This window comes from Pagrus pagrus (genome assembly GCF_965226575.1).
Source record: "Pagrus pagrus genome assembly, chromosome: 1".
NCBI lineage: Eukaryota > Metazoa > Chordata > Actinopteri > Spariformes > Sparidae > Pagrus > Pagrus pagrus.
Window position 1 is genome coordinate 28,344,841 of NC_140185.1, and position 15,354 is coordinate 28,360,194.

Sequence of the window (15,354 nt, forward strand, 5' to 3'; positions counted from 1 at the left end):
CCGTCTCCCTGTCTGACTATGTGCATATCTGCCGGCCTGTCTGCATGCCTCTCTCGTTCATTTGGGTTGGGATGTGTCTCTACCAGTTTGTCTAATTAGACATTTTGCATCCCTCTGTCCATTTAACTTTATTATTGTCTGCCTTACTGTCTGATCTACATGTTTCTCTGTTCCAACAAAAGACCTCTGAGAGATGCACAGAGAGGAAGACGGACGGATCGCAGATAGAAATTCCTCAATTGTAAATAATTTTACCACAAAACACAATCCAGTCACCTTGATCTAACCCTCCGTCAACCACCCCAAAATAACCCCCGTTGTCACCCCTATTCCTCCCTCATTCCCTCTCCTCCCCCCTCCCCCTCTCCCTCTAAGTGTTGAGTGTTATTTAGGCTTTACTGGCGCGTGTAAAATTCTGCAATTTGAAGGGCTGTTAAGTTTTTCAATTGAAATTTTCATTTAAGATGCAGGTGATGCTTTTTCCCTTTTTTTTATTTTACTGACGCTTTACTGCTCTCTGGATAGAGGGGAACGAGTGTTGAGGGAATGCATAGCAACCCCTCTCTCTCTGGTTTCCTGACTCCTTATCTCTCTTTCCCCCTTGCTCTCCTTCTCCCTCAACTCCATCCCTCATCCTCCCTTTCCCAACTGCTCTTCTTTTCCCTCGTCTCCCTCTCACCCCTGTGTTTTCTCTCCCCCCTGCCTCTACCACCTCTTCCTTCCCTCCTTCTTTCCCCTCTCGCTCCATCCCTCCCTCCACACCTCCCACCCTTACTCCTCCTCTCTCCAGTAAAACACAGTAGCAGAAGGCTAAGACAGGAGTGCGGGGCCGCCAAGCCTTAAATCACATTTATAAGGATTTGGTTAGCATAGTAATAACACAATCAACTGACAAGGGCTGGGAGAGGGGGAGGGAGGAAGGAGTGTATGTGTTTGTGCATGTGTGTATGCATGTGTACTGGTGGATACATACATGTTACGCCGCTTCTTGTGCATGTTTGTGTGTATGTGTGTGTTGGTAAGGGCCCGTGTAGATTTAAGTGTGTACATCTGTGTGTATCCATGTGAAGAGGAGAGGAAGGGTATTATTTTTAGCCTTGTGCAGGGTCCTGTGTGCATGAATGTGTGTGTTTGTGGGCATGTGTGTATGTGGGTGACTGGGCTTTTGAAGGTGATTCGAGGCTCCGAGGAGTCATAATGAGGACAAACGCTGAGCTTTACTGTAATCAAGATGCTTACGACATGGTGTCAAAACGTGACAAGCAATACGGCGAGAATTTACATTGCATTTCATATCTTTACCTTTTCTGCAGATTATTTAATGTCATTGCTGCTTTAAGAGACACTGAATAAGGCAGCGACAAAGAGGATGATGCACAACCAAGGTCATGAGCTTGATTTGTATCCATAACATCATGAGTATATGAGATGTACATTAGCCTTTAAGTAACTCCGGCCATCACGCTACCTCATGTGTCAATCATTCAAAATATCCTTTCAGACACCGACTATTTAGAGTGATTTTATTAATTCTTTGTAACCTTCTGATGTATCGATGTACTACAGAAAGAGAGCAAAAAAGTTCCAAAGTAACAAATGGCTTTTAAAATATAATGTGAAAATATGTTGGTGTCTCAAATTATTCAAATCTGTGGGAACTGGCTACTAAAGAAATTCTTAAAAAATAATATCATTCAACATGTTACTGCTGAGAAATGACAGTTTTCAGTCAGAGAACAGACATATTGTCCCGCTGGTTTCTGACAGTGTACATGTACGTAAAGCAGCTACAAGGAACTTTGGACAAGAGTGGTACGAGCGCCATTGCCTCCTGTTATAAAGATCTTGTGCATTTGTTTTACCAGTGAGTGGAAAAAACACAACATAATGTATCTTTTGTGACTATGTGTGTACTATAACATGATGATGGTAAAGCAAAGTTAACTTTGTTTTAATAACATTACTGTTCATATAACTAGGTCATGTGTAATTCACAGCTTACAGATTCGGTTGTTCAGATATAGCTCCATAGCAAACCCATCATCGAATGTTGTAATACAACACGTACATGAGATATGTATTTTCAGGTGCATTATTATGGATGAAAGTTATTTCTGAAACAGTGCTCATCTGGACAGAGATCGTTTTCTTTCAAACCCTGTTTCCAAAAATACCTGTGTACAAGTGGACTAGGCCAAAAATTACTATGAAAAGAAATATCTTGCTTATGTAGGTCATATATATGTGTCACTATTAAACTGAGACAGTTTCATAACCAGTTAAAAACTCCTTGTTTTAAATATAATATATCAAAAAGCAACATCTTAATACAATTAAAGATTGTATAATAGTGTGCATGAAATATTCTAGTCTTGATATGCAAAATAACAATGGGATTATGCTCATATTAATTCAACATCTCCTTGGGACAGTTAACTGAATTGAATACTGGGAAATAAGGTAGAGTGTTATTTTATTAATGCGTTCACTCATTCATTAAATAACATGAATTCTTTGTGTTCTGTCATTATCTCTGACCTCATTTCTGTCACATTTTTCTCCTCCACACTTCTTCTCTTTCACTTTCTGCATTAAGTTTAATTTGGTAAAACACACACACACGCACGCACGCACGCACACACACACATACACACGTACACACAGTAAGACTGCTTGGCTAAGATCATTTTGTCAAAATGGTGCTTTATTCATACTCTCTATAACACACACATATACACACACATCTCCTCTTTCTCTCTCTCTCTCTCTCTCTCTCTCTCACACACACACACACACACACACACACACACACACACACACACACACACACACACACACACACACACACACACACAGACAGACTCTCTTAGATCACTTAGCTAGTGTGAACATGGGAGTAGACAGAGGAAAGGGAGCTGTCCAACACGGCTAGAGTTTATGTTCACAGGAGCCGTCTGTCTGTTCTGCAGCGGCAGGAATTCATAGGGACCAAATTACATTAAAAAGATGGATATAAAACTTTAATGGAATGATAAAAAGGAAAGGAGGAAGCTTGGGTCTCTCTCTTTCTCTGTTCTGTCATTAGCCCTCTCTTTTCTTCTCTTCCTCCTTATTCCCTCAATTCCTCATTTTACCTTTTTCTTTCCGCACCTTTTTCCTCCATTTCTTATCTTCTTTTTTCCTCTATTCTTTTCTCTCTCTCTCCCCCCTTCTCTCTCTCTCACTCGTAAATACCTAAGGGCTAGTCTGTCAAATAGAAAAGGTGAAACCCTGGTGAGCTCAAACACGACAACACGAAAAGAAAGATACAGTCGGACAAAGAGTCAGAAACGAAGAGGTATGACGAAAGGAGAAAGAGAAAACAGTGTGAAAAATGTTTGAAGAAAGGAGAGATTAAAATAGAAAAGAAATGGATAAAACTAATGAAAGGTATATGTACTTGCCAGATGTATGAAGTGAACTCAACTACGACAACAAAAATGACATCACTTACTATCAACGAAATCATACTGAATGAAATGTAAAAGTGCTTGCTAAGGTTGTCATTTTTTGAAGTGTGTGGGAGAGGAGATTAGGAGGGGAATGCAGCCTCCCCCGTCACTGCCAAGATGACGAGAGGATGGGTTTATGGTGACAAATTACACATCAATGTTAGAAAAATCCAATCGTGCCGCACTTGGCTTTCTCCCATCACGGGTTTAAATCCCTTCATATTTAAAGCTTCCATACTTGTCATGTATTCTATTATTATGTTAAAAAAGATTTTCTATGCATGCTCTATGCTGCAACAATAGTATGTACCGTGTGTCTTTGCAAGGATGTAAGACTCAATTGTAAGGTGTGACACTTAATTAGTGAAACACACACAAAAAGACAAACAGACAAAATATAATTATTTTATATACAGGCTCATGACACAGATATAGGTCGATTAAAAGAAGCTGTTTGTACACCTGTAGTCACACTGCCACAGTGTCGGCCTGTGTGTTTGTGCTTTCAGCGAAGACTCTGTCTGCATGAAACTTCACGACTGTGTGTTACTCCTTGTGAGCTCGCGGAGGTGGTGTGATTGATAAGGAGGACGAGCAGGTGTGTGTGTATGACACATGTTCTCAGTGTGTGTGTGTGCGCGTGTGTGCATGAAGGGCCTGAGAGAGGTGGAGAGAGGGAAAGAGAGGGATGGAGGTTTGAATGATGGGGCACAGTGTGACCGAATGGACACACATCTATTACAGTTCACACACACACACACAAACAGAGGTATTTCACACACATTTTCACTCTCACATGTAAAACATATAAGTGTACACATAAACACAAATACAGTACCTGGAAAAACTTGAGACAAAAACTCACTCTGAGTTTGTGTCTGTGCGTGTGTGTGTGTGTGTTTGTGTGTGGCGCTACAGGGAATTAAAATCTGAATAGCGATGAAAAGAGCATAGGGCCATAATTTAATGCATCCTAAATGTCTGCAATTGTGTGTGTCTGTATGTGTGTGCGCCTGCATTAGTGTGTGTGACGGCACTTGTGTACACATACATGTGTACATACACATTTCTGTGTGCGTACATGCGCATGTATCCAGTGTATGCAAATCTCAGCTGCTTAATGATAATGTATGTGATAATAGCGTGGTACTAATTAATTTATAACTTTGCACTGAGGAGGCTGTTCCAGTGGCTAATATGATTCTATTACAGCAATTAGCCCACAATGACACTGGCTAGGTCACTCACACACAGACACACACCTTACAGTATGCAAATCTCACTCTGTCAGTGTTTTCACTCTGTCTTGCTAGCATCTATTTTTCCAAGACCTTATTTTACTATGTTCTGTCTCTTTCTCCCTTCAAAACTGAACACCTCCACCAACAGCGAGAAGTGAATCCACCTTTATAACATAAAACCTGAGAGACTTTTAGAGAATTAAAGAAAACTGGGCAGGAGCTCTGTTTTCACACCGCAGGCCATATGTTTAATGTGTGAGGCCATTGTTTAGATCATCACCGAAAAACAGGAGATCTGTCCGACTCTTTGAGTTTAACTTTGACTCAGCAGCACTGACGGCCAACTGACGGCAGAGGCCAACTAACAACCAGCTGCTGCCAGCCACCTGCCAGCCAGTCACTCGCAAAACTCTGCCGGACTGCTGACACAAGCACCCAGGCAGCACAATTCAGAAGGAAAAAAACGATGCCAACAGCCGCTGCCAACAGGTAGCCTATAGAACAGCAGTGTTTATCTGACCCAACAACAAGTTTCTTTATGATCACCAATGGAGTCATTTATGTCTTTTTTATGGTTATTTATCAGTGGCTTTTCTCTTTTGCTGTATGCATTGTCAGTGTGTAAATGGATGCATCTGTGAGTAACAAGTATGTTAAATTTTATATGTGCAACAGTGTGTATAAATACTTGTACTTACTGTCCTCTGCGGTGAGCAGGGTTGCCCAGGGGCCGACTGTCTGCCCATGTGTGTGTGAAACCACCACTCTGAACACATACTGTGTGTACGGCGACAGGCCCTCTACGTGGTAGGAGAAGGTGTCCGTTGCGTTCTCCATAAGCCTAGGAGTTATTAAACATAAATACATTTACTGAAACACATTTGGATCAAAGATTGCTGTGCTGTACACAAAAAATGATAAAAATTTGAACATATTTGTCACCTCTCGTCACTCATCATTAGCGAAACTTACATGAACTGTTGCTATGGATGCCATTTGTCACAGCACAAATTTAAATCAAAAGGATAAGTTGACCCAAAAATGACCATTTTGACAAGACATTATTTGAAGCCTTTTTGAAGCCAAAATCTTCACTGTAGCTGCAAAGCTCAATGCACCCTGCCTGAAGTGGCTGCACGAGCTCAACCACATGCTTAGGATGTAAATAATGGCTTCTTAAATCAATTTGGGACGTTGTGGCTTCAAGAGACTTGAATTACGTTTAGTTGCCAATTCATTTTTGGGTGAACTTAGCCTTTAACATTTAGAAACCCATTCACTTCTACCTTAGCCTAAATCTTGTCTCTTTTGAAACCGTAGCTTGTTTTGCTCTTTAATGCCTGAGCACAGATATTCAGCACTGGACAGCTCCCCAGAGAGTGTTTTCTGCATTAGCAGTTCCTGTGGTCAGCTGATGTAACGTCTACATGCTACATAGTGATGACCACAGTCAGATTCACATTCGCTTGCCAGACATTTTAATTGCATGTTCTTGTTACACCACATTTGAAGACACATTAGACCTGCACTTTTTGCAGATAACCTGAATATTCATTTTTAGCACATTTACCCCCTCCTGGTCAAATTGTGTAGAAATGTTAAAGAGGAAATTAAGGTGACACAGATCTAAACAACCAAAGTAGTTTTTCGTGTTCAGTTGGAAAATGTTATTTGGTTGGAACCGTTCCGTACTAAACATTTGTGTGAACGTGGTTAGCCTATATTTCAGTTTTTTTGCAAGTGGAAAAGTCATGTCTCCTAAGATGTTTATCTCAATTCAAGGAAACAATATGTTGTAAAATTTAATATCAACTGCAATGTTAACAAAGTGTCAAGAGAGTTTAATATGGTCACTAAACAGTGACTGTCTTGGCAATATATGCAATATTTTCATAGGTTTTGATCATATCCCCTTGTCATACATGATCCCATATCATACAATCATACAAAGGAATCTAGGACAAAGTAAAAGAATATTGTCATAAATGAGGGACCGTTGACCATTTAGCATCAGATGGATAGAAGGGATGAATGAATGAATAAATCAGGGAACAATGAGATTTCCATAGCAGAGGAGGAGGAGGGCATGGCTGTCTGATATATAATACATGTAGCTAGTCATTTATTTATTACCACAGAATGAGAGCCTCCTCTTCTTGGATTAAATTGCAATTTGTTGTCAGGAAGCATGTAATGAATACATATCAGATGCACACCCTCTCTCTCTTTTTATTCTATCACATTTTCTCTACCTCTCTCTCTCGCTCTGCACTGCTCTTTGATTTTTTTTTTTTGTCTTTTTGACTCTACCCCCCGTCTCTCCAGCTCATTTCCTCTCTGTGTTTCTGATGGTCTGTCATATTGATGTGACATATTCAGCTGTGCTGTATAATGTAACCCCTTTATATGTATATGTGTATGCATATGTGTGTGTACACATTTTTTAGGTGCATATATATGTGACATGTATCTGAGAGCGGTGTGTGTTTCTGTCATTCTCTTATTGCTGTTTATCATCACACGTCTCTGTCTCAGTCCACTTACTGTACATGTGCCGTGGATGACTGTGTGCAAACTTGTCCACTAGTTTGTCTACTGTGTCTGAACATTTCAAGTGCTCTCTCACCTTATCACTGGCCTCTGTGGGGATGTCCTCATTTGCAGGCTGTAACGGAGTGGGCCTGGTGCGTTGGAATGGGCAGGGGCAGACCAAGATACATTCAGACTGGCACTAGTTGCATGGGCCAGCATCGGAGGTGACAACCCATCTGGGGCTGTGAAGAGAGAGGGAGAAGATGGTGAGAACAGGAGCTGAAGGAAGGGTAGAGGTGGAGAAAAGGGATAGAGGGATGGAATGAGAAGTAAAACAAAGAACAGGCCAAAAAAGAAACAAATAGACTACAAAAGATATGTCAATTTCATAAATGTATTTATCTCAATGATCATCTTCATTCTAAAAGAATGACACCTGCCCTCCATCTGGGAATGACTCTGCTTAGAGTACAAATAGTAGAGATGATTGAGGAAAAAGGAGACAGAGGTGAAGAGAGAGAAGGTGGAACAAAACCGAGGAAAACATAACGGCAAAAGAAAAATATTCCTTGTAAAGGAGGTTCAGTGTGCCACAAAGAGCTGCCAGATTTACTGATAGACAACCACTACAACATCTCTCTGTCTTTCACACCCACATGCATACACAAAGCGTTATGACCCCGATCTCTCAACAGTGCCCCTCTCTCCCAGCTGAGCATGATAGCATAGTGCTAGTGTTTGGAAAATCAGTAAAAACATCTTGATTCGGTATGATAGCCGTGCTCTTAACGGACGTGGACAAGATGTGAGGAAAGACAGAGTAAGAGAGCGATAAGGACAACAAATAGAAGGAGAAAATGAGAGTGACTGTAGTGTTGACTATGTGAAATAAGAGCAGGCCCTTCGATGTATAAAGTGACCCTTCAATCAAACACACTGCTCTCTTTCCACTACAACACGACTGATTGCTGAAGACATCTTATCCTAAAGGCTGGCTATTACACACACTGACACACACTAACACACGCACCCACACACACACACACACACACACACACACACACACACACACACACACACACACACACACACACACAGCATGTGAAAAAAGCTTCAAAATGCTCTTTGAAAACTGGTTCAGAATAATATTAGTGGTGGTTCACCAACATTAATTTTCAATCTAATCAACATTCGTTATGCTAGTAAATAAAAATAAATTCACACTTTAAAACATGCATTTTTGTTAAAGGTCCACCTGCGCCCACTTGAGATTTGTCACCACCCTTGTGTCCAAACTGTCTCTCTTTCTTTCTCTCTCCGTTCTCTCTCCTTTTGCAAGAGAGAACAGCGAAAGAGTTACTGACTGACTTATTTCTTATCAATCTGTTTGAAAGGAGAATAGTTTGGACAACTGAAAACACAGAAACAAAAAACAAAAAACAATAAATAGATAAAAGAATAACAAAAGAATGTTAAAGCAAGGTGAAGCTTTAAGTGTTGCCAACATTCCGTATTTACTGATATCCAGACCTTCGTGCTGTGAGGCGCCAGTGCTTACCACTGCTGCAAGCTTAATGAATGTTAATTCCTCTTTTAATTTTGTATAGCTTAGGATGTTCCTTTTATATATATTTCTACAGGAAAAATGATAAAATACATTATTGAATCAAAAGGATGAATCCATAATTTCATTGTAATTAATATAATCATTTTGATGCCCACCCCTAGTTTCTACCTATTAATAAAGAAGACCCTCGTGTTGATCAGCAAACTGGTCATTCCCTCAGAGTGTGTGTGCACGCGCACACACACAAAACACATACATCACAGAGACACACACTGTTGGTGAGCCTGTGTCTCTTTCATGGTGTGTTAGCAGGTACAATATCAGAGGTGTCACTAATCGTTTTAAACTATGCACTTTTATGTTCACTTCTCTCTCTCTGCTCTCCTCCTCCTCGGCTCTTCTGTCTCTTGCTCCACGATCTCCTCTCTGTTCTTTCATAGAACAAGGACGCATCAAGACAGTTTGCCTTAAAGAAGTCTAAAGAGATGCCAGAGGCACAGAGGTAGAAAGAGAGATAGAAAGAGAGGAAACGTCTGGTATTTAAAATTTATACTTTCTTATGCCTTTGTTTTGAACTTGAACAGTAGAACTTTCCGAAGTCGATCTTTTGTTGTTCTCTGACTGAGACATGGGTGTGGTGTGTGCATGCGTAGATTATTCAACAGTTTTGTTAACATTAGCTAAAGTAGACAAATGTGTGTCTGTCTTTGTGTGTGTGTGTTGCTGCCTGGTTACCATTATCACCACACTGCTCTGATCAGCTTTGACATTTATCAGTATTCACAATCAGCCTCTATTCTACTGTTACAAACACACACACAACACACACAAACACTGTGTAAATCAGAAATATGTGTTCAGACCATTAACTAAAGTCAATGATGTGTGTGTGTCTGTGTTTGTCACAGCTACTCATTGAATAATTGTTTTCTTTTTTTCTTTCTTTCTTTTTTTTTTTGCATAGCAAGCTATAAAAATGAGCCTTTCCAGTTCACAGGAGTAGCAATTAAAATCAGAGTAATGAAATAAAAATGTTACAATGCTCCTTGGCCTTGTGTTTAAAGTGAGAAACAAAACTACAATTATAGTCACTTAAATCAGAACAGACACAATTTAGTGGAGGAAACAAGGGCCTTATTACAAAGGAGGCTATAACCATACCGTCATACTCGGTTATTCTGTAAGGAAGTAAACTCCCATCACTGGCGATACAGCTCTCATGCTTTAATCATTCAGTGACACATCAGTAAGAGAGTTTCTTTGCGAGTATTATCACAAAGGGCTGTATCCTGCTGGTTGTTTCCATGCTGTATTTCTTATCTGCTGGCCTTCTATCCAAATGTGCCGCAAATTTAAACTAAATTTCAAGAAACTGTCAACACATTATGCGAATAAATGCTTGTTTTCAGCCACTACCGCTACATGATTGTTAGACGTTGGCTAATCTAGATAAGCAGTAGGTGGCGCCAATTCTCCAGTTGGAAAACCATTTTACTCTCGCAAAAGGACAGGGTGCAAAAAAATGACGTGACTAAAAGACATCAGACGAAACTCAAATGGTGAAAAAACAAGGCTGAAAACATGATGGAAATGTTATGACATATCTGTTTGTTTCATGTATTAATGTTAGGAAGGTTACATGAGATCACTGAGGAGAAATAAGGAGACTGTTTGAATCTGCGGATGCAGCTTCTACTCTATTCTACTCCTTCTCTCCTCCTCCCTAAATCGCGACATCAGAACTTATTTGGAAAGGTGCTGGCATTTCCCATGAAGCGAAATAACTCTTTAGGAAGAAGGCAAAACCCACATCAAGCAAATATAACACTTTCTCTTCAAATTTAGCTGTTTCTGTCAACCATTTCTAATATAATACTTCAAAATTCACAATGTTTGCAATGTTGTTTCAACCCCAATTCACAGCTCAAAAACATACAAATTGCAATAATGCTTTAGTACATAATCTATTCACATTCACTCATTCACCATCCATATTTTTATTATAAGCTCTTTGTGATCTGGCAAGGCCATTGATCAACTAGCTTGAGAAAGATGTCCTGTCATATCGCCTGTACAATAGATATTTGACATTTTTCGAGGGGTGTTTTTACCTGCTGGGGCCGTAGTAACATCCTGTGGCAAACTCTCAACGCAACCCTGTGTGTTACAAGCTCTGATCCAGAACCTGTAGTTGGTGTAAGGCTGCAGGTCAGTCACAGACAACCAGCTGCCTACTGCTGTACTTCCATCCAATACACCATCTCCATCTAAGAGAAAGAGAGAGACACAAAGAGACATGTAAGGTGTTAGGCCAAGCTCTGTGTATGTTCTGTATCTAGTGAGGAGGAAGATGGTAATGTCTTGCAAAGATTGCTTTTATGGCACATTTATTTATTAGAGTCATCAGTGTGATTGCAGAAAAGAGATTCATTAAAGATACATACAACAGCTAAGGGAGAACAGAGGAGAATAAGTGAGAGTTCAAGAGAGAAGAATACTGACAGAGATTAAATGAGAGTGATGAAAAAAGAGAGATCTCCACATTGAGGTTATGCAAGGATAGTCAAAGATAAAGGATCAGAAAATTACACCATGTAAGCCTATCCAATATATTTAGATCCACATGCACACCCACACTAACACACACACACACACACACACACACACACACACACGCACACACACACAAACGTATATCAGCTCTGTGTGAACTGATGAAGGCAATGTGTATCAAAGAAACAAGAGGTTGTGGGTAACTAGAGCGAAACACCATCTCTCTCTTTCTTCCACACCTCTTCTATCCTTCTCTCTACTCATTTTAATCTGTCTGTTCCTCTGTGAGCTGCAGATCAAAGTCCCTGACTCTGTGTGTGTGTGTGTGTGTGTGTGTGTGTTAGACAGAGAGAGAGAGCACTTGGTGAATATGTGTTAGTTAAAAGATGTGTGTGTGTTCTGCTCCTGTTCTCATCTTGTTCAATTTTCTTCTTTGCCCTTTTCTTTCCATGTCCAGTTCTCCTTTTCTATTTTGTTGATATCAACCGCTGTTTTGTTGTTCTTCATATCTTATTTGTTTTACCTGCAATCTTTTCTAATACATCGATGGAAATATGAGCTTCTCATCTCCCCTTTCTCTGTATATTTTTGTTTACCACTGCGTGTCTTTGTTCTTGCTTCCATCTTGCTCTGTTTTGCTCTGGACTCCTACATGATCTCCTCTCTTTAGTCAATGGCTATATAAAAAAAAATCTCATCTCTTTTACACTCTGGTTTGATTACTTCTTCTGACATGCTCCCATTTCATGCCTGACTTTCAGTTTAAGTTGGCATCATTGGTGAGGAGTGTGTTGAGTTGAGTTTTTTGTCTTGAGAGAGTGCAGCAGTGGTCGAGTGAGTAAGCGAGTGACGATGGTGAGAACAAATATAAATAAAAACGTTATTTTTGATTGTTTGTTTCATTAGGTTATGTTCAAATCACAAATACAAATGCCTACACCTCCGCACAACCCTCCGGATTTTGTGTGAAAACACACTTCATACTGTCTGCTGTTTGCTTTTCTGCTCTGCCCGTGTGTGTGTAGCTCACTCCCGCCCTCAGTCAAACAGACACACAGACCTGAAGCTCTGTATGACAGGCTGAGAGCAGAGGAAAGGGATGGAGACAGCAATGAGACTTGGTCACTACAATTTAAAAGAGTCCCGACCTCACACCTTGCGTCCTGTTATTGGCTTGGGGCTACATGTCCAGAAGCACCCCAAACACAGCAAAATAGTAAGAAAATAAGAAATATAGGCAGAGTGAAGGGTCTCTGTAGATATAGACACCACCACATGCTTTTAGTGGGTCATAAGTGAAGACTGAAAAAAGATGAATTTTTTGGGCCTGGACGATATGGCCTTAAAACACCCTTATGTGATGCTGTGACAGCACCTTCAGTCTGTTAAATTTATAACAAACTATAGCTTCTGCTACTGGTTTTTGATGGACTCGTAAAAGATAACACCCTTTCTTAGTGCTCCGACAGCACTGACCTAGCAGGAATGAGACCTATAGAGGAGAAGCCTCTACTTTCCGCTTTTAGTCTTTCGTGGCCTTTTCCCCTTCAGAACAGTCTGACCTGAGAGCATTAGAGTCTAGCAACAAGCAAAATGTCAAGACACGCCTTTCTTGCATAGTTTTTGGTTTGAGTAAAGATCTGGTCAACAGCCATGTATATAATGTACAGCCTCACAGAAAATAAAGCCAAGGTTTAGGTGGCAGTTGAGGCTATCTTTAGGGCATAATCCACACCTTTGTCTGCTTGGTGAGCAACGGTGTGATGAGTGCAGTTAAATTAAGGCAGGACATGGTACTCTAAACATGTGTTATTATGTAGATGTGCTGCTATGTGTGTATGTTCAGTTTTAATGATCAGTAATGGGAGAGAGAGAGACAGAGAGAGACAGAGCAGGGCTGTTTGTGTTACCTTTGCTTTTGTAGTACATTGTGTAGCTGAGGTTCCCATTTGGTCTAGGTGGGGCTGTCCAGCGGGCTCGGAGTGATCGAGAGCTCTGATTGGTCAGTTCCAGCAGTATAGGGCCTTCTGGAGCCATCTCTGATGTACGTATCTCCACCTGATTTAAAGAAAATATTTAAAACACATAATCGCACTTTTTGCACAGAAGAACGGAAATGTAGCATGTGCGCTTACATGTACACAGTATTTTACTCTTTTGCTGTAATTCTACTCACACTCATCCATCCAACTGCTATCATTTTGAAATATAAAAAACATATAATAAAAACTGTCCCCATTTGATAAGGGTCACAGATATATTTCACTGACTGGATTAATTAAGGTGTTAAATATAATACATTAAATACCATGAAACCGCACTACACATCTGGCCGCCAGTTTTCTACATGCTTTATTTTATCTTTCCTCTCTCTCTCTCCTGACACATACTCCTCATCTTTTCTCTCAATCCACTCACTCTTCTCCTTCTGTCCACCATTACCCTGCTCTCTTCTTCTTCTGTCTCATTTCCTCCTGTCTCACTCTCCTGTTATTCTCTCCTCTGCTGCCCTTCACATCCTCACTTTCCACCTCATCTCTCACTTTGCTCTGACCATTTACTCCATCCTCATCATTTCACTCTTTTATCCCTAAACTCCCTCCTTTCTTCTCCTTTTCCCATCCATCCTGTCATTTCCTCCTCTTCTCCTGTTCATCCTGTTCTTACCCCTCCCTTTCCCACCTTCCTCTCCTCCTGTTCTGCTGTGTCAGCTGTTTCTCCTGGTGTTTGACTAAACATGGCGTCTGTATTGGAAAAATGCCCCAAAATATGGCCTGTCGTCAGAGACATCATTGAGCGTGGAGTGGCATTTCCTACCAAATGTCACTGTCGCCACGCCAACCCTCGTTATTGAGCCGAGCGAATCGATCACCTTTGTGACGCCCGGTGACACAACTGCACACACAGACACACACATGCACACACAACCCACATAGACTTTGTAATTGTTGGTTTCAATCAGTTCTGTTGTTTTAGCTGTTTTGTTTGGCCAACTGATGTGAGAGGTTTCACACAATAGAGAATATAATTAAGCTTTTACACTTTTGCTGCTCTAAATACTAAGTGTTGGGAAGGTTTAGATAAAAATGTGGTATATTGCAGAAGCAGAGTTTTATGTTTTTCAGTAGCAGCAACTACAGTTCCTGTGGAATAAATACTGTGCAATAACAGCCAGAGGAGTAAGCTCAGAAGTAAACAAAAAACAGTTTTGTCAGAAATTTCAAGGACAAACATGTTTTAGTATTACCAACACTGCAACACCACTAAGGTCTTCTAAAGATCTCAAAAAGGATCCTTCAGTTTATTGTTGTACCTCATAAATGAATTAATGTGTTTACTAGTCAGTAATTCACTGACCATTGGTCCCTTGCCACAGCCCCGTGCTGTGCAAGCCTGCAGCCTGAGTATGTGTCGGCTCCATGGAGAGAGTCCCTCCACCACAAAGTACCTCCGGGAGGAACTGGAGTTTAAAATGAGGACTCCATCCAGCCACAGGCCATAGCTGGTTATAATGCCTATCAAAAGAACACATTTGATTAGGACATGCATGAGATACAGAAGAAAAATAAGAAAGACGTGAGCGTTACTGTACATAAGTATCTCAGCACTTAATTTTCCTTGCATTTAAAAATAACTAATCATTCCCTAGCCTGAAACCACCCCCGTCCAGACACAAACACACCATAGCTCTGACTCTAATGCTAAACTATAAAAACACAATTTTCTGTATGTTAAGTTCTACAAAACAAGACATTTCCAGACGACTAAAGAATATCACACCAAATCTCTACAACAAATCTCTCTGTTTCTTGATATGAAAGATTGTTTCCATTTTCTTTGACTTCAATTTTAGAATTTGTTTGCCAAGATGTCCACATGTTTTTTTTCCTGATGCTATTCAAACACTGCGTTGGTCACTAAAACATAGTGGGACTCTGGCCAGACTATGAGGAATAAAATCACAGAGTGA

At 40.4% G+C, this 15,354-nt stretch overlaps 1 protein-coding gene across 2 annotated transcripts in view; it reads right to left on the reverse strand.

The window, feature by feature from the left end:
- ush2a (Usher syndrome 2A (autosomal recessive, mild)) overlaps positions 1 to 15,354 on the reverse strand; it is a 196,117-nt gene that overhangs the window by 87,415 nt on the left and 93,348 nt on the right. For both annotated transcript variants that reach the window (XM_084361215.1, XM_084361216.1), the window contains exons 45-49: positions 14,742 to 14,899; positions 13,295 to 13,442; positions 10,943 to 11,098; positions 7,359 to 7,506; positions 5,431 to 5,573 (exon numbers count right to left, since the gene is read on the reverse strand). In XM_084361215.1, coding sequence (XP_084217341.1) covers positions 5,431 to 5,573; positions 7,359 to 7,506; positions 10,943 to 11,098; positions 13,295 to 13,442; positions 14,742 to 14,899 — 753 coding nt within the window. The remainder of the gene's footprint in view (positions 1 to 5,430; positions 5,574 to 7,358; positions 7,507 to 10,942; positions 11,099 to 13,294; positions 13,443 to 14,741; positions 14,900 to 15,354) is intronic.